Source organism: Rhagoletis zephyria, unplaced genomic scaffold (genome assembly GCF_001687245.7).
Source record: "Rhagoletis zephyria isolate East Lansing unplaced genomic scaffold, Rhagoletis_zephyria_1.1 Rzeph_scaffold_02918, whole genome shotgun sequence".
In the NCBI taxonomy this organism is placed as follows: domain Eukaryota; kingdom Metazoa; phylum Arthropoda; class Insecta; order Diptera; family Tephritidae; genus Rhagoletis; species Rhagoletis zephyria.
Window position 1 is genome coordinate 15,042 of NW_016160002.1, and position 19,658 is coordinate 34,699.

The 19,658-nt window shown below is 33.5% G+C and overlaps 2 protein-coding genes and 1 non-coding gene across 3 annotated transcripts; 2 read left to right on the forward strand and 1 right to left on the reverse strand.

Annotated features, from left to right (window-relative positions):
• Positions 1-3,871: 3,871 nt before the first annotated feature.
• On the forward strand, positions 3,872-5,067 carry LOC108368015 (uncharacterized). The gene is made up of 3 exons (XM_017622759.1): positions 3,872-4,066; positions 4,150-4,303; positions 4,374-5,067. The coding sequence occupies exons 1-3, from the start codon at positions 3,928-3,930 to the stop codon at positions 4,966-4,968; spliced, it is 888 nt and encodes a 295-aa protein (XP_017478248.1). The 5' UTR covers positions 3,872-3,927; the 3' UTR covers positions 4,969-5,067.
• A 789-nt stretch (positions 5,068-5,856) lies between these two features.
• Positions 5,857-6,800, forward strand: LOC108368013 (uncharacterized). Its single transcript, XM_017622756.1, has 2 exons — positions 5,857-6,173; positions 6,251-6,800. The coding sequence occupies exons 1-2, from the start codon at positions 5,857-5,859 to the stop codon at positions 6,798-6,800; spliced, it is 867 nt and encodes a 288-aa protein (XP_017478245.1).
• Positions 6,801-18,937: 12,137 nt separating this feature from the next.
• On the reverse strand, positions 18,938-19,054 carry TRNAL-CAA (transfer RNA leucine (anticodon CAA)). Its single transcript has 2 exons — positions 19,017-19,054; positions 18,938-18,982 (listed from the first exon to the last, which is right to left on the reverse strand). It is a non-coding gene; the product is annotated as a tRNA-Leu (tRNA).
• Positions 19,055-19,658: the final 604 nt, after the last annotated feature.

A 19,658-nucleotide genomic window follows, 5' to 3' on the forward strand; every position in this document is an offset into this window, starting at 1 on the left:
GTATACATTTGTCTATATCTATCTCGATTCGTTTTGGCTGTTACAAACAACCGTTATGTGAACAAAATTAATATACCCTTGTGCACAAGTGCGCTCGGGTATAAAAAGAGGAATATGGGGATACCGATAAAAGTAAAGATGTAGATAGGGAAGAAAGATTAAAATAAAGGTAATTAATTATAGAGAAAAGGATATAGATAGAGGCACAGTGACTCAATCTAGGAACTGTTTCGGGATTCTCGGGTCTTATCGATCGATAATAGATATTTTGATCGGTCGTTTGTCTATATTTTTGTCGAAATTTTTATCGATATTGTTATCAATTTTGCTATTGATATTTTCGGAACTTATCGATATAATAATCGATATTTTTATATTTTGTTACCGATATCTTTTATCGATTTTATTATCAATATTTATCGATTGTGTTATCGATTTCTTTATCGATATTTACCGTTTTTGTTATCGATATTTATACATTTTGTTATCGACTCTTTTGCTATCGATGTTTTCTCAACTTATCGATATAATAATCGATATTTTTATCGATTCGTTATCGATTTTGTAATTAATATTTTTAGCTATTTTGTTACCGATATTTTTTATCGATTTTGTTATCGATTATGTTATCGATATTTATCGATTTTGTTATCGATATTTATCGATTTTGTTATCGATACTTATCGATTTTGTTGTCCATATTTATCGCTTTTGCTATCGATTTTGTTAACGATATTTATCGATTTTGTTGTTGATATTTTTATCGATTTTGTTATCGATCATTATCGATTTTGTTACCGATATTTACCGATTTTGTTATCGATATTTATACATTTTGTTATCGACTTTTTCTGATCGATATTTTGCTATCGATATTTTCGGAACTTATCGATATAATAATCGAAATTTTTATCGATTCGTTATCGATTTTGTAATTAATATTTTTAGCTATTTTGTTACCAATATTTTTTATCGATTTTATTATCGATATTTATCGATTATGTTATCGAAATTTTCATCGATTTTGTTATCGATATTTTTATCGGTTTTGGTATCGATATTTTATTGGATGCTACTATCGATTTTGTTATCGATAGACTATAAAGATAAAAATGAAGATAAAGGAAAACAGAGTAACATAAATGTAATAAACGTGCCTGTCACATAATATCCGTCTATGTGTTTTAAGGTTAAGGCTTAGGTCAGACACGTTAGACCGATTCTGATGCCGGATTCAGATTCAACGTGTCAAAATACTTAGGAAGATTCACATATGTCTCGTTTTCAGATGTAGTTTTTGCGATTTTTTGAAGATACCGTTATATGGGAGGTGGGTGTGGTTATAGAACGATTTCGCCCATTTTGAACACCAACCTACCTTGGCAACCAGTCTACCAAATTTCGTGCTATTGGATAAAATAAAGTTGACAATTTTTTAAAATGCAGTTCTTAGGTATGTACCGGATTACTTTGGACGACGTGAACCGTTTCGATTATCCTTTTTTATCGGAAGGTATCTCAAGGGGCCATTCTAATTTGGTAAAGTTTCGATCAATTGATCATGTAGAAATTAACGGTACTCCTAAATTTTGATATACGACTTGAAATCAGTTGTATTTTTTGCTTAGAAAATAACTTGCTTGTTATACTCTTTTCTTTCCAAAATCATTATTGTGGTATTCAAATTTGTTCATTACCTAGGACTGATATTTTCAAAATTAATTTTTTTAAGTTTACGATCGATTTTTTTATAATTTATAACCACAAAATTTTTATATTTTTGAGATAAAAAAATTTAGCTTGAAGTTTTTTGTTGATATAGCAATGCTATATCATAATTTGCGTACATAAATTGAATCATTTGTTGATTTAGATTCAATCGTGCTTATCTTTTTTGATTGATGTTCCAAATTCCTTACTTTTTTGACAAAAAAAAAAGAATTTAAATTGTTTTTCATGTTATACCGTTATTTTCGTAAAAAAATTTATGGAAATTTGTTAATTTAAAATTTTTTCGAACAAAAAATTTTTATTCTTGCATTAAAAGTTTTCGATGAGTAGTTGAGTAATAAAAAACTTTATCCCAAATATATCCTCAAAATCTGGGCTTAGGATAAACAGATTTATATATCGACACCTTGGTGGAATCGGCAGCCAGTTCGAAAACTTTTCAAGAACTTCCTACTTAAGAACTCGATTAAAGAGTGCCCTATCTCAGCTGAAAATTTATTGAAAATGTGCTAAGATAGGGTTTTTTCGAATCGGCAGCTGAGATAGGGCGTTTTTGAACCGAATTCCGAGATAGGGCATTCTTCGACCACTCAGGTGTCCGTATTTTGCTGAAAATAGGATAGATGCTCATAACGGTATGTAACTTAGGTCCTTTTTCTCATGGAACTTTTAATTTTGAAGCTCACTTTATATTAAAAGGTTGCATTAAAATTTATAGTTGCGTCTAAAGTAAAGCATTTGATTGACGATTTTATATTGGTTTAGAACCAAGAAACAACTGCTTAAATTAAAGGTTAAATGAGAAAACGGCCTTTAGAGTATAATCAGAAAAAGTGGCGGGCCTATTTCCGCAAACCTAAAAAAAAAATTACACACATTTTTATTACAAGCTTTTATTTAACTTCACTTGTATGTATGTATGTATGTATGTATCTTTGTATGTCCTAGAACGTTGCAGTCAATATTTAACAAACTTCCCGATGAGCTACAGACTTGAAACTTCAAACATAGCTCAGTACTCGAGGACAATGCAATATAAAATATGACTTAATCCGCTAGGTGGCGCAGGAGTCGAGATATTTGTAAAACCCGCATTTATAGTCTGATCTGGTTCATATTTAGAACATATATTACTTGCGTGAAAAGAAATAAATCCGCAAAAAATTTTGCTGATAGGTGGCGCAGGACTCGAGATATTTGGAAAACCGTATTTATGATCCGATTAAGTTCACATTTCGAATGCATATTGCTTGCGTCAAAATAAAGTCCACTGTAAAGTTTGTTGCAATTTTTTACAGATATCGCATTGAAAATTACGTCAATATGCTGCAACTAGCTTTACAGTGTACTTTATTTTGACGATGACTACGGGCCAATCACTTTAATTCTATTTTTAGCTAATTTAAAAAGTTAAATTAAATCAAGTTAGGGAACTTCCTATTCTTCTTAAACGGAATCGCTATATCTATAAATTATTTTATACTTTCTAGTTCTTTTTGTAATAAAAGCGTGTTTTTAGTTTTTTAACTATAATTTTATTTTGATTCTAATTCATTTTAAAGTTATTTTCATATTACACTGATATTTGTTGTTATAAGAAACTACATTTAATAGCGAATAAAATGCGATATATCGCTATTTTTTACAATACGATGAATGAAACAATTAAGTTTGCCAATCTCCCTCCTAAATCTCGTTACTCCAAGATATTATCAAGAAAGAGTCGTAGATTACTGTTATTCAGATTGTGACAACCTAAATTTCTTAGTAAAGTTGAGCTGTCATATCTATGTAGCTCCTAAAAATTCTATGATCTTACCTAAGCTCATCTTCATATAGAAAGATATTGAGTTGAAAACCTTTTAAGATAAGCACCTGCAAACTATACTAATTTCAAAAATTAACAACGCTTGATCTCGTTAGCTTTTTGAAACAGTGCATAACATCAACCCTCACTCAGTTGTAAATTTCAACAATATTTTATAAATCGCCCATAAATCTCACAACGCCACTTAAACAATCGTATCTGATAATAAATCCGCACAGAGTGTACGAAAATTCGCATGTGTGTGTCGTGTCGTGTACGAAACATATAAAAGTTAAGGTGACACCTGTGTCGAAATCAGTTGTGAATGGTTGCTGACTAGCCAAATTGAAGGATTGAATCAACCACACTTTAGATAGAAAACGTTTAAAATGAAATACTTGCTGGTAGTGGCTTTCGCCGCCTGCGCCTTTGCTGGCGCCCTACAACGCCCCGAATCCAAGCTATCGCCAATCGATGCCGATAGCGAAATCGAAGTGATCTACGAAAATGAAGATGGTGTCCAAGAGAGTAAGTCGGCTGGCTAGCTAAAAACTGTAGTTAAGTATGTGAAGATTTCTTAAAATAAACGCTTTCCTTTCTGCTACCGACAGTTGCGCCCACCTTCATTATCTCATGGCAGGTTCGTCGCGCTATTCGTAGGCTACAGAAACAGATGCCTTGCGGTTTCCCACAATACGGCATACCACCGCTAGTGCCCTTGAAGAAAAGCGAAGTTTCCGTACATTACGAGCATGGCATTTTGGAGTGAGTACTTTAGTAATTGGAAATAATGCGCTTTACTATAACTTAATTAATTTTCATTTTCATTACCCAGCACCGCTGAGGAGCTCACACGCTTCCGCGTTGACGGTTTAGACGACTTCAAAATCAACAAATTCAAGTTGAATATTGTACTGTCGAAGATAACTTTTGATTTCACCTTCCGTAACATACGTGCCTCTGCACCACAGTACGCCACCAACACCATTTTGGATGCTCTTAACCAACTCGGCGTCTCGGTGCAATATGAAGGTGATGGTTCCTTGGACTTTAGCTTGAAAAACTTGCGTGTTTCTGGTACTTTAAAATATAAAATACCACTCTTGTGGGGATCCATAAGAATCACATCGTTGAAGACCAAAATTGCGCTGGAGGGCTGCGACTCCAACATCACTGGTATCTTGGGCGAAAGCAAATTGAATGAGCTGCTCAATCGTCGTCTGGAAAATGCTGTCATATCGGGCATCAACAACAATCAAAATCAGATTTCAGAAAGTATTGAGAACACCGTGGTGCCACGCGTAAACGCTTTACTTAAGGGTAATGACTTCTGGGATATTTTGGATAAAATTTTGAATAGTGATGGCGCAGAGAGTGAAGATGAGCCAATTAAAACGAGTTGTGTAGCGCCCGAGGATCCCTGGGCTTAATGGAGAGTGGTAACTCCGCTAAGGAGTTTAAAGAATTTTAATCTGTATGCTAAAGAAATCTTAATAAAGGATGGTGCGTTGACGATGGTTTGAAACCTATGTGAATTTTTATTACTTTCTTGTTTTATTGTTCTGGTAAACGATGAGAGTAATTCTCATGAGAAGGGATATGTACTCTCATTAGTAATTAGACGGTGATTATGAGAGTGAATTCCTATTCTCATCGTCTACCAGAACCATTAGTATTCTTTTTGTAAGACAATTTGGTCTTTATCTTCCCAATGAAAATTGCGGTTCGAGAATGACTAGTGATTAAACTGAGAACTCAGATATTGACAAAGTTTTTTCCGCACCTCAATTTTATCTTAGAAACATTGACGAGTAAAGAAAAGTGTTTTCAATGGAAAACGAATTGCATTCTCAATTTGCGAGAAAGCTTTTTCTGCAATGAGGTCATTTTGAGAATAAACTGGGTTTAAATTGAGAACTATAATATTGTTGAGTAAAGAAGTGTTGCATATTGTCTACGGCTGTGTATTTTTTCTCTCACAATTTGAAAGTTAAAAAAAGAAAATATACTTCCCTTCCACTTTTTTAGCAGTATAGCCTCAAAAGTTTTATGTTCCGTGCTTATGTGCTTTTCCATTTCATAATTTATGTTTATGACTGCATGTGTAGCGCTATTGTACCGATATCGGCCGCAAAATACCCATAATCCAAATTTTATCGCCTTGCGATTAACAAGCAATAGATTAGCTAGCTAACAGGTGTGCGAATTGTAAAAAATGTAAGAACATAAGTACATTAGTACATTAGTTAAGTTCGCAGGTGACTTCCCGAATTGGAATCGAAAGTTAAAATCAGTATGCCAACAGCTGTCGTCAAAAAATGTATAGATTTTGGCTCGTTTTCAGCGCTTTGCTGCTGCTGCAGCGGCAGACCACACAAGGCCAAGTGGAAAGTGATGAAGCCGGCGAGTTCGAAATCGCAATGCGGCTATTACATAGCACACTTTTCCAGCAAGTGGTTAGCGCAAACGAAAATATCGGATTTGAGACGCGCACCATCTTTGAAGATGATCTCCGCGAATTTATGGAATTTGTGCGATTGCAAATGCCTTGCGGCTATCCACCAGCAGGCATACCACCGCTGGTACCACTGCATGCCGACTATAAAGATGTGAATGTGGTACTTAATAAAACAGAGTGAGTTGAGAAGTTGAAATAACTAACTTAGAATGTATCCCAAAAATTTTAACAACTACTCGTATCTTTCGCAACAGAATACACGGCAACGTAACGGATCTCAATATCAGCGGTCTCGACGAGTTTGACGTACAGGAACTACACTTCAGTAATATTCTGCACAAAGTGCGTTACGATTTTCGTTTCCCTGAAATTTTAATCACTGGCAATTATATGACTAACATAACCACTAGGATGTATGGTCCCAAATTTCACATCTATGGCGATGGCATATTGCATTTGACTTTGAAGAATTTACGCATTTATGGCAGTTTTATAGTACGTCCAAAAAACTCGGGTAGCTTGAAATTGCGAAAATTCAAGGCAACAGTCGAACTGGGCGATGTGGAGTCTAAGCTGACTGGTATTTTGGGTAGCGCACTGAAGACGAAACTTTTTAACGATTGGATTGAAGAGTTTATTGATATGACGCTGAATGACAATCAAGAGGAAGTTAGCGAACTATTGGAAAACTGGGCGGAACCACGTCTAAATAGAGCGCTGGATGAAGTGTCAGTTATTGGTGTAGTTGCATTGATATTAGGCATTATTGATGGTTCAATAATGCCACAGGAGCCCTTGTGTTAAAGAAATTCTAAACGAACAAAAAATTCAAAGCAAAAAGTGTGGACCATCATGTTTTTATAAGAGAATGTGACTATACGTTGTATAAATATAGACTTTGATCCGAAAATTCTATTAAAAATATATGTATATCGTGGTGTTTTATTTTAGTCTTAGAAAATCTACAGCTTCACTATAAATAAATTCGTTCAAATTTTTTCACTTGTGAAGTACTTATTTACAGGACAATTCCGGCTAAGATAGTAGTAAAAAGTCTTTCGTAAGACAGATGGAAAGATTATTCGAAAGACTTTTGTTACTCCAGCACAAAAGTCTTAGAAAGAAAGCTCTCTCAATCACCGCTCGTACTGAAAATTTATTTTGAGAGAAAGCACTTGTATATCATTTAGGTTAAGGCATGCCGATCCAGAGATACGCTATAACTACTCAACCGCTCTTAATGAAATTTCGCAGACTGCTGTCATTTATCCCAGCTTAAAAGATAGCATGGCTTTTATCTCGATTATACAAAGGAGCGTGGCACAAACGGAATTTTTCATGCTGCATATCTCCGGAAGTATTTGTGGTAGTATACCGGAACTTGGTATGGACATATATGAAATCAATACTTTACTCATGGAAAAAATGTGGGTTCTTGGAAAAGGGCCCGTGACACCCGCCATACTGACTGAATTTTCTATACTACCACTTGTTAAAAAATTAACTTCAATCNACTCCAGCACAAAAGTCTTAGAAAGAAAGCTCTCTCAATCACCGCTCGTAGTGAAATATTTTGAGAGAAAGCACTTGTATATCATTTAGGTTAAGGCATGCCGATCCAGAGATACGCTTTAACTACTCAACCGATCTTAATGAAATTTCGCAGACTGCTGTCATTTAGCCCAGCTTAAAAGATAGCATGGCTATTATCTCGATTATACAAAGGGGCGTGGCACAAACGGAATTTTTCATGCTGCATATCTCTGGAAGTATTTGTGGTAGAATACCGGAACTTGGTATGGACATATATGAAATCAATACTTTACTCATGGAAAAAATGTGGGTTCTTGGAAAAGGGCCCGTGACACCCGCCATACTGACTGAATTTTCTATACTACCACTTGTTAAAAAATTAACTTCAATCCAAAGTATTTTATAAGTTAAATGAATTATTACAAAATTGATGTCGTTCGAGTCGTTATATCTCAGAAATGGTGACTCTTAGGAACAAAAGTGGCATAACGGTTTTTAGAGATAATTGCATGATCTACACTTTTGTCTAACCTATTTTTATGATAAACCTTACGGTTTAGCTGAAAAATGGTAAAAATCAATTTATGTGACCTTTGACCTTGAATAATTTTTTCTTTACAGATATGGGATCGATATGGTCCTTTCACATTTCATTTATAATGACGTTCGTAACATTCGAACCAGCTTTATGAAAGTTACTGCAACCTTGAAAATCTAACTTGACCGGGATAGTAGGAAATAGTATTAAAGTACTTCAATTAGGTTTAAAAGTGATAATTTATGGAAAAAAATTGTGCTGCNTTTATGTGACCTTTGACCTTGAATAATTTTTTCTTTACAGATATGGGATCGATATGGTCCTTTCACATTTCATTTATAATGACGTTCGTAACATTCGAACCAGCTTTATGAAAGTTACTGCAACCTTGAAAATCTAACTTGACCGGGATAGTAGGAAACAGTATTAAAGTACTTCAATTAGGTTTAAAAGTGATAATTTATGGAAAAAAATTGTGCTGCGCTATGTTAAAAAAATATATACATTTTTTTATTGAAAAATCCCCATCTCAAAAGATTTTAACATATGCATATTTATGTGGTTGTTATTATTTTTAAAATAATACATTTTTAATTTCATTTAATTTTTAGGAATTTATTTTATTTTTTTCTTTTTTACGTAATTTTTTTTTTGTTAAATTTTCTTTTAATTTTTTAGCTTTTATTGTGTAAAAAGATTTTTTTTATTCTATTTACTTAAAAATGTATTTATTTTTTATTTAACTTTTTTTAAATTTAATTTGTTACATACATATTTTTTTAAAAGAAGAAAAAAAATTACATATATAAATTTATAACCTTACAAATGATGTCTCGTCTCGACTTTTGATTTCCGATACATTTATAATATGTTNTAAATTTTCTTTTAATTTTTTAGCTTTTATTGTGTAAAAAGATTTTTTTTTTTATTCTATTTACTTAAAAATGTATTTATTTTTTATTTAACTTTTTTTAAATTTAATTTGTTACATACATATATTTTTATAAAAGAAGAAAAAAAATTTATATAAATTTATAACCTTACAAATGATGTCTCGTCTCTACTTTTGATTTCCGATACATTTATAATATGTTATTTTTTTTCGTTCTAATTACAGGTAAGTGCCGCAAACCGGTATACCATACATACTCACTACATTATGTAAGTGCATACATTCGTAGCTGGTATCAGCGATTATTAGCTGGTAAGTTCTATAGAGTTGCAATATTTTTCTTGAAAATATAATTGATCACCCACAATGTCTCGAAATTTAGTAGGAAATTCACGCGAATTAAGCATGTGTTCAAACGGCATGTATTTCTCAAAACCATATGGCGCATATATCATTAGCAGAATAGCTGAAAACAAAGTTGCACGTAAAGAAGTTTGTCGTGGAAATCTTTGCTAGGATTGCAGCCGCTTTGCACAGATTCGTTTTGGCTCATTTAATTTGCAATTTATGGGCCAATATGGGCAGCACATTCGACGACAATGAACGTACGCATGGAAATGGCTCTATTATGAGGGTTAAAATGCCACAAAACTAAAAATAAAAATATATGTGCATGCAACCTTGCCGCACTATGTAGTGTGAAGAGAATTCCAAACACATACTCAAAAGACAGTTCATAAAAATAGGTTATCGAAATGCCGCATGAAAACGAAGCGGTTGATTTCGTTGGCCGCACTTTAAAGTGATGAAAATATCCTGCAGTTTTATGACTGCTATGAAGCTACTGAACAATCATAAACTATTTTTTATATCGCCATTATTATTGACAAAAAAAGATGCATCGATGAAGGCGATTTAGTGATGCAATGAATAAATGGAAGAAAACTGATAAAAGGAATTGCATACAGCATTCCTTTTGACACTTCTTCGTTTCATTTGAAATTTTATGAGTTAGGAAAAAAATATCAAAATTATGGTGGCGAGAAATTTTGGTTTCCTCATAAAAGCTGTGCAACTAACTATATGACTCACATTGGAAAATTTATGTTAGCTTTGCCAGGTCATATCAAAGTCAGCTCATATGCCCTTACGTCCCACAGTGGTTCAAGCAAGAGACCAGTTGAACGCATCCACTTTATTATACTAAAATTTAACGATCTATAAAACTATATAACCAAAATTTTTCTAAGAACTAAAAAAAAAATTAAATTTTGATGAAAATTTGTTTTGTTAAATTTAAAATTTTTTGGGATTTTTTTTTTTTATTTTGTAGTAACACCCTAAAATTGTTTTCAGCTAGTTCTTATTATGTAACATTTATTATCTAGATCAGAAGAATCGATTTTCTACAAAATTGGTACTAAGAAATGTTTTTAAAAACTCAAAAAAAAAATTTAATTGTAGTGAATTTTTTTTATNTGGGCGTGGCTACGCCCATTTTCCAAAAATTTACAATATTTTTATTTTTCGTCTGAAAATGATTCCAATAATCAATTTTGATTGAATTATCGTTAGAAGTTACTAAAATATCACAGTTTTCGTATTTCTGGAAATTACCGTTACATGGGAAGTGGGCGTGGTTACAGTCCGATTTCGCCCATTTTCAATACCATCCGTCCTACGCCCAAAAGAAGTCATGTACGAGTTTCGTTAAGATATCTCAATTTTTACTCGAGTTATCGTGTCGAGGACGGACAGACGGACGGACGGACAGACAGTCACCGCTTAATCGATTTCTCTTTTCATTCTGATCATTTATGTATACATTTGTCTATATCTATCTCGATTCGTTTTGCCTGTTACAAACAACCGTTATGTGAACAAAGTTATAATACCCTTGTGCACAAGTGCGCTCGGGTATAAAAATAGTAAACAAATTGGCTCCATTGAACTATGAACATTGTATACCAGTTTTGAACCACTGTGCGTCTCTTCAAAGAAATTCTACTACTATCAGTTATTAGTGCAATTGCAACAGCTATCGGGACAGTACCTTCTTTCCTCGACTATCACTGTCAAAGTGTCACTGGCTAAGCAGCTTTCGTTGTCGGCATTAAAGTCATCAGCAAATGCAACGCACATAGACCACAGAGCAACCAAATGTCTGCTACCACCAATGCCAACAACACATAACAAATGCATCGACCTGGCCATCAAGCGGCGCTGATAAACTCCACAAAAGTGACCACATGCCGTGCGCCTGGAGTCCCCAGCACTTTTGCTTATGATTTTATTTTTATTTTTTTTTTCTCTATACCCATCGAGCATGCGGCCAGCCCAGCGCGTTTGTGCACGAACGTCAGGCTGTTACAGTGCTTACAAATATTGCGGCAACATAGGTGTGATTGTTGTGTGTGTCAAAATCCTTGGACATCCCGCTGGCAGCTTAGATTATTTCTACTTCATCCTATTTTTTTTTCATCTCCACGCTTCCATTAGGTGGTCCGCATTGCTTTCGCTTTGACATCTTTGTTGTCAGACATTTGTTTCGTGTCCAAATCGGTTTAAATCGTCGCTACTTTAATTATGATTTATTGGCGAAAAAAAGCATTTGAATTACTGACTTCCGTAAAAGTCAGGCGGCTATGGAAACTGCAAATTATTTTGCATGCGCTTAATGTTATCAAATGATAATTGATCGCTGCTCTAATTAAATTGATCTTTGTGACATTGGAGTCAGAATGTTAGTTTATTTTATGAATAGACTTTTCATTCATTCCTTCACTGCTATAGTAGTCGCCCCTCTTCGAAGCTCTTCAAACATTTTACCGTTTAAAGGTTTGTGTTGTACATATGTACATGCATACATCTATCCGTTTAGACTCTAAGCGCCTGTCGCCCATCTTAGCCAATTTCACTTTCATTTTCTAGTTGTTTCCTCTCCTTATCTTCTTTTCATTTCAAACTTTAAAGCAAATCGCGGTGGCATTTATTTAACCTACTTTTCATTCATCCACCTGTCAACATGGTACGAACATGTTGCCCGGATACCCAAGTGATGCTTACTATCAACTTGCGGAATTTGTTTGCAAATGCAAGGACTTTCTATTAAAGGCTGATATGCCACAAATGTTTGCAGCTGCTGCGTTTTTACAAACAACCTCAGGATGAATATGCAACACAGTCAAAATAGAACTATGTACTCCTAAAATGAACTAGTCTTTCACTGTCTACTTTATAATGATCTACTAAATGACTGAATGAAAAGTCGTGCCAGCCTTCTGACGTGCCTTGGCGAATGCTCAGCCGCAAGCACATGTCTCTTCGGTTGCCCACGTCGGTGACACCCTACTTGGAATTGCTTTAAGAGCATTCCCTGACAGGGAACTTTTGGGTCTCGCCGTGTAGATGGTTTTGTGGCGACATCAGAAGGTATCCGGTCGCTGTTCGGAGTGCCGTGGTTTGGCAGGTCTGTAGCTTCGTCCACTGCGTCCTACTTGTCCCCGGCGACCACACAGGCGCTGCGTAGTTTAGAACTGGCCTTGCATGTTGCCAGCAACGTTTCTTTGTCTTTGCTGGGTGCCAGGTGCTGCCGGCTAGCAACTTGAGGACCTTGTTGCGGCTCTGTATTCTATTAGCAATTGCGGTTGTATGCGCCTAGAAGGAGAGCAGACTATCGAAGCTAACTCCGATAACTTTTGGGTTATTAACCGTCTTAATTTATAAGGCACCGACGTGAACTCCTAGCTGTAGTCTGACCTCCTTCGTCCAGTTGGTAAAAAGGGTTGCCGAAGATTTTGCAGGGCAGAGGTGTCGGCTTCTTGCAGTGAAGAAGCGAGAAGTTTCGGAGAGGTAACCGCTTACTTTCGAGCACAAATCATCGATTCCATTCCCAGACGCCGTTATCGAGCAGTCGTCAGCATAAGAGATAATTGAGACCCCCTCTGGTGGTTGAGGGAGCTTTTAAGTATAATAGTTATACAGTAGTGGGGAGGGACACCACCCTGTGGGACCCCCTTGCTAGTTTTGTCTCTAAAAATTACTGACGAATGTCGACCACTCGGATAATTCGCTAACCACCGTTTAAGTCCACGTGGGAGAGAGGAGGCCTCAATGTCTTGTCATAGCGTGAAGTGGCTGACGGTATCAAACGCCTTTGATAGATCCAACCCTACAAACGACGAATGGACGACATAATCCTTCGCAGGAAACTATAAATGACTGCGGGAACATTTTTATTTATTTATTTTCTTTTTTGTGAGTGTTACGTGTGCTGCCAAAGTAAGCTAGCTGCAACCATTGAGAACAGCAAATTAGGTGCCAGTCGCCGCTATTCATCAACCGCCTGCATTGAAAGCTTCGCTTTTCAAGCGCTAATGTTTTGCGGATTGAATATAGTCTACGTTTAGGTTTTCAATGCAAATATTTGCTCAGTTTGCATACCGCTCATACATGTACATATGAAGAAAGCGTTCTCAGGAAAAAATAGGTAGTTAATTTTCAAAAGTGAAAGTGTCTGCAAAATTTATTTAAAAAGGGAGATCAAAAATCCTGAACTCCTAATTCCTGGTTGAATTATACTAGTTGTAGTTAAAAGATCGAGATAATACGCTGCCTTATTTGAAATGTATGCCGCTTAAAGTTTTATAAAGCAGCGAGGTGTCAGAAACTTAAACCATAAAACTGTCTTATTATTCCATCATGAGTTCAAAAAGACAGTGTTATAAAAAAGTACATTTCAATTCATTTGGATATTAGTACCCAAATTGAAATGGAACAAGTAATTTTTGGGCAAAAAACAATCCGACTTCAATTCTCATAAAAAAAAATTAAAAGTACCCTTAATTTCTTCATTATCCAATGATCGGATCTAAACCAAATTCTCCGTTTTTTGAAGTCGGTTAAAAATTTACTTGATTTTTGGAACCAGAACAGCTAGCTTATGTAGTTGGATTCGACAAATTTAGCCGAAATCGCAAACCGGAACAGGACGGATATATGTACATACACAGGTCGTCTCATGATGATTAGATATGGTTATCAAGAGGAAATCCTCCCATCAATTTTGGTAGGGTTAGCCTATAAACTAACACAATGAATCGTGAATGAAAAACGACACTGAAGATGGCAAAACGCCAAAACCGGTTTGTCTCCAAACCAAACTTGACAAGGGAAGACGAAACTCGTTGGAAAAAATCGACTTCTGCAGTGCCTCTTTGAAAAATTTGTCTAGAAACATTTTTAACGTCTTTTAAGTTGAATCTTGCCTATTCCCCAGACTTTGCAATAAAAGTTTAGCCGAAAACAATGTTAGAATCAACTAGTCAAATCAAGCGCTGTCGAAAGGGAATATATTTTTTAATAAATATTTATATTTTAAACAGAAGAAGCTGTAACTTTAATTTTAGAATCAGCTTCGAAGCCAAAACCAATTTAATATCTGCTTAATTAAATTGTCACCTTTCGCTAGCAGCGAAATTAGTTTTCTTTCCTTATTTTTATACGGAAATGTGGCCAGACGGACGTAACTGTAGCTGATAGCGACAAGCTGGTGCTGCTTTTTATGTACCGCTTGGAAGCAGGAACTGACGATAGAGCTCCACGACGATAGATGCTCCAATCCGCTTCTCAACGAAATACTTGATTGTTGTGATTTTGAATCGGTATTTAGACAGTAGAACGTTTAGTAACGTTTAAGGCTCTACTTTATCAAAAAGTAGTTACAGCAATTCGTGTTGTCGCTATACAATCTCATGGCGCATGTCAGTTCAGATAGACAGCGAATATTTCGTTTTAAAATGTCAGATTGAATAACTTGCTCTGGAGAGATTCCTTCCAACGTCGTTTTTTATATGTAGCCATATTTGTTGAATGTGAGTTGTAAAAGTTGTTTTGCGGTATCCTCCTTCTATCAAAATTGTATATAAAACATTGACTTTTTAAGTGCATTTATTTTTGCTTTTGGTGCAATTTGAAAGTTTGAATTTCCATCCCCGCTAATTAGTTAGTTCCGTAAATAAAATTTTCTTTCTAGAATCTAGAGGCGATCCAAGCTTTGTCATTAAAACACTTGAGGCCGAATTCACAGTGCGTGGTTAACCACTGACAAATGTTCAACTATCGATTTTCATATTCATTCATAGTACCAACTTAACAAGAGTTTTAACCCTGCTTGTCCCTATAGTTGAACTCTCGTTAACTTAAAATTTTTTATGGAACGAAATCCACATTTGTATACAAAAATTTAGATTTTTTCAAGTTGTATATTTTTAGTCGATATGAGTATCCATAGCTAACTATGCGACTGTAAAGTTTGAACTCATAGCTCAAGTCTTGCATGTGATTAAGTTAACAATAGTTTAACTATGTACTGTGACTTCGGCCCTTTGCTGTGAAGATTTGTTCACCTACAGAGTAGTTTTTTTTTTCAAAAATTATCTTAAAAGGCTTAATTTTGAATACTTACGCAGACAAAACTCTACATCGACAATTTGTACGCGAAAGATTGTAGGCAATCGCATCGTGATTTGAATGCAAAGTACCTCAAAGGTCCAGGTACAACAACTATTAACAGATACTTTTGGGACACCCGTGTTAAATAGACATTATTTTTAATTTTCAACGTGTCCGCTCCTGTGAAGTAATCTTACAGCCCGATTCTGTGCACTAGATAAATAAAAAATTTGTATAATTTGTAAATTTTTTGTTATTTATCAAGAATTGTAATTGTAATTGAAAAGCTCTTTTCTTGATAAGTTATCAAGATTGAAAATACTATTGACAAGCGTTTGCAAATTGAAATTTCATGTGAAAATTTTAAATTTTGTATATTAAAAAATTTTCTTCTATCATTTAAATACTGCATGTGCCGGCATTTGAACCTGCGACACACAGAATTTATAGTCAACATCTCTATCTATTCGGCTACGGCAGTGAAAAGCTTACTTGCTTTTGAATTCATATTTTTTATATATGACAATAAAATGAGTTCCACTCAGGTCAGGAAGTCAGTTCCCCTAATGTGGAAAAAAGAAAAAGCACAGTCAAGTTCTTCTTTTACTATTCAAACATATTTAATAAATGCTGTTTGCATCAATTTCCTTGTTGATCCAAATCCGTTTTTCCAAATGTCACTTTTTACTTTCGAGCTGTATTTTCCTCCTTCCTTTTTTTATTCAAACGGCATATCCCCACATCTCTCTAGCACAATTTTCTGAGATTTTATAATATGCTGCACCTCTTTTCGGAGCATCCTTTTACCTCAAACGCTTCGGCTTATTCGGCTTCGGCATCTGTCTGCAATTTTCCGCTTGAATGCATTTTCTCTGCCTGCTGTTTCGTAAATTTCCTCATTGTTTTGTACTAAATGCAGCAATTTTACTTTCTACTATTATCCTTCCCTAATTTGCGCTTTTACTGCCTTCTCACAAGCCTTTACCCTTTACTTAGATAGTAGGTGACGTGTTCTTTATCTTGCCCTTCGCTTCCAAGTCTGCGTATTAATTACGCATTTTTTTGTAGCTTCGCGCTCTACTTTTTGTGTGCATCTAGCAGGGTAGCATTTTCTCTCTCTTTGTAGGAAGGTGAATTGTTCTGCTTTGGATTAGCAAAAAAAAATTTTCTATTTGACTTGGCAAGCACAATTAGTTTCAAGCTAACTGCTTCGTTGCTGCACATAAAATATATGTATTGTACTTTTGAAAGGTTGTACAAATTAAAAATCATTTAAATTTAATGTCAGTTAGAAGTTATCAAAATGGCACTTTCTCGCGTCTTTGACTATTCCTTTCATCCCGTCTCTTGCGCAATGTGATCTTTCGTAAACTGTATGCGCGCCTGCGCTTTTACAGTCGTTTACTTTATAAATTTATAGTTTTCATACTCACAGAAACACCATCATTTCTTATTTCGCCATTCATTCATATATTTTGAAAATGTTTTTTTTTTTTTTTGATTTATATGCAATGCAGCGCGAATTCCATTAAAGAGCAAAATTGCTTCCTTTCATCTTCCTTATAAGTTTCCTTTTTTGGCCTTACTTAATGATCATAATTCTAAAGTTTATCCCTTGTTTTATTGCTCACTCACTCATTGAAGTCATAATTTTTTTGAATTATTGCTTCGCGCTTTATTAAGATTTTGCAAAATTGTCCCTTTTCTTGGTGGCCTTGCGGTTTCTAGTGTCACTAACTCTGTGTGTGTGTGTTTTTTTTGTACATACATATCTATATGAATGTACATGTCCCCCCAACTATCCTTGCCTTTGTTGTCATAATGTCATATGTCATAAATCGAGAGAGCCATACATTTTTTCAAAGATTTATTGCGGCGTGGTTTGTGCCTAAGATTTTACTTCTGTGGCGGCTAAGATACTATTTGAGTTTATATTTTTCACAATCTTTCAAGGACTCAAATATCCAAAGTAGTTTTCTAAAATAGCAGAATACAAAAAAAAAACGTATAACAGTTCTTATACAAGTTAAAATAGCAAGTTAAAGTAATGAATCAAAAAATTAAATAATTTACAAACAGAAAATTGAAATACATATATTAAAATAAACTCAAGATAAGTAAAATGTATTCGATAGAAATTACTAAGAAAAAGGGGTGAAAATAAATTAGGAAAAAAAGTATATAAAATACATCAAAAATAAATAAATAAATAAAAATTTGTAAACAGTATAAAAGTAAAACCAATTCACAAAAAATAGCTAAAATAAAATAAGCGCTATATAAGTACACAGGAATGACTTACAAAATAAAAACAAAACTCAGAAACGATAAATTAGGAAAAATGCATCAGGATAAAAATTATTTAAAAACAAATGAGAAAAATTAATAAAAAGTAATAGAAAATAAATAAGTTAAAGAAGTAAAAAATCTAACATAAATTCAAAGTAAATGCAAACAGTTAAAAAAGAAAATTGGAATTTTTAAATTCGAAAATCGAAAGAAAATTCGAAGACTCAATATAAACTAGAAAAAATACTATTCAATTTAGCCGAAAGAAATTGAAAAAATAAATAAAAATATTACCAAAAAAATTATTGTACACGTAAATAGAGATTCAAAAATTGTATATAAAACAAAATATAGTAAAGACGAATCATAAAACTGCGTTAGTTAAAAAAAAATTTATTGAGATAATTTAGAAAATTCATTAATGAAAAAAACTTAAAAAAATACTTTTAATTCATAAAAAAATAAAAATATAAATTGGAAAAAAAAAATGTATAAAATTATAAACCAGAAAAAAATAAAATAAGCGCACCACAAATCTTAACAATTTTTTTTTATTATTTAATTTTAGTTATTTTTTTTATAAAAATATGGTTTATTCTTTAACAAAACCCTTATAAATCAAAGTTTCAAAAATTGTGCGTACAAAGCATGTTCGAAACATTTTTTTTAGAATATAATTGAATTGGCTACCAAATTGCATACTCTAAAAATTTGAATTAAAATGGTGGAGATCATTAAGAAAGTTTGTTGAATTTTTTTTTAATATTGCACAAAGTTTGAAATTTGAATTTATACGGGTTTTATAGTTTTAAAGAGTAAACTATATTTTTATTAGAAAAATAACTCAAATTAAATAACAAAAAAAAAAAATAATAATTGTTAAAATTGTTTAATATGTGGCGTGCTTATAATTAATCTTGTACTAGAAATGAATGAACATTTATTCTTAAATATTGAGTGTACTTGAAAAATATATATGTAAATACATTGAATAAACCAGTTCGAAAAAATAAAAATAGTTTGAAAGAATTAATTAGAAATACATACATATGTAAATAAAAATGATCAGAATTAAGAAGTGAGCAGGAATATAGATTGAATAGTGGAATGACAAAAATAAAATCTTGATAAATAAAACTGAATCGGATATAAGAAACTATATCAAAAAAAAAAAAAATATCAAAAAATAAATGTAAGTTTGAACAATTAATTTATAATAAAATTAAAAAAAAATCTTGTCAGAAGTGGGATTCGAACCCACGCCCTCAGAGAGGACCAGAAAGCTCCGTACCCGCATTGCGGGCAAGTTTTCACACTTGAGTCTGGCGCCTTAGACCGCTCGGCCATCCTGACACTATGCCGTTATGCGGCGAATGTGTGAGCAGGTAAGCCAATATGTATGTATGTATGCACTTAAATTGCTGGCGAAACCAATCTATAAATATTTAAAAAAGTCAGATCTGAGAAATATTGAATTAAATAGAAAAAATAAAACAATGAAATAAATTTAAATTAAATTAAAATTATATCACCTACAACGAAGTAAAATGAAATTTAAAGAAATTAAATTGAAAAAATAAAAAATATATTAAAATAAAATGAAATAAAAAAATTAAGAAAAACTTGTTAAAAAATATCCCAAAATTAAAATAAAATAGTTATTAAATGAAAAGCAAAACAAAAAAGAAATCAAAATTTATAAATTATAAGTAAAAAATTTCTGGTTCCTCTGCGTTTTGAACCTGCGATCTCCGCGTTGAAAGCATATAGGCACATCCACTGAGCCACGAGCATGAATGATTTAAACTGTTTTTTTTTCATTAGACGCTTTACAGTCGCACATCTACTGAGTCGCGAGCATGAATAGCCTTAATGGTTTTATTTTGGTGTTACATGTTTTTCAATCTGTTTATCCAAATTTGAGAAATAATAGATTAAATAACAAAAGGTGAAAATA

Excerpts from the sequence above, each read along its gene's own strand:
- LOC108368015 (XM_017622759.1), top strand. The coding sequence starts at position 3,928 with ATGAAATACTTGCTGGTAGTGGCTTTCGCCGCCTGCGCCTTTGCTGGC. Across the intron at positions 4,067-4,149 it reads TGAAGATGGTGTCCAAGAGA|TTGCGCCCACCTTCATTATC; the intron begins GTAAGTCGGCTG and ends TGCTACCGACAG. Across the intron at positions 4,304-4,373 it reads TACGAGCATGGCATTTTGGA|CACCGCTGAGGAGCTCACAC; the intron begins GTGAGTACTTTA and ends TTCATTACCCAG.
- LOC108368013 (XM_017622756.1), top strand. The coding sequence starts at position 5,857 with ATGTATAGATTTTGGCTCGTTTTCAGCGCTTTGCTGCTGCTGCAGCGG. Across the intron at positions 6,174-6,250 it reads GTGGTACTTAATAAAACAGA|AATACACGGCAACGTAACGG; the intron begins GTGAGTTGAGAA and ends CTTTCGCAACAG.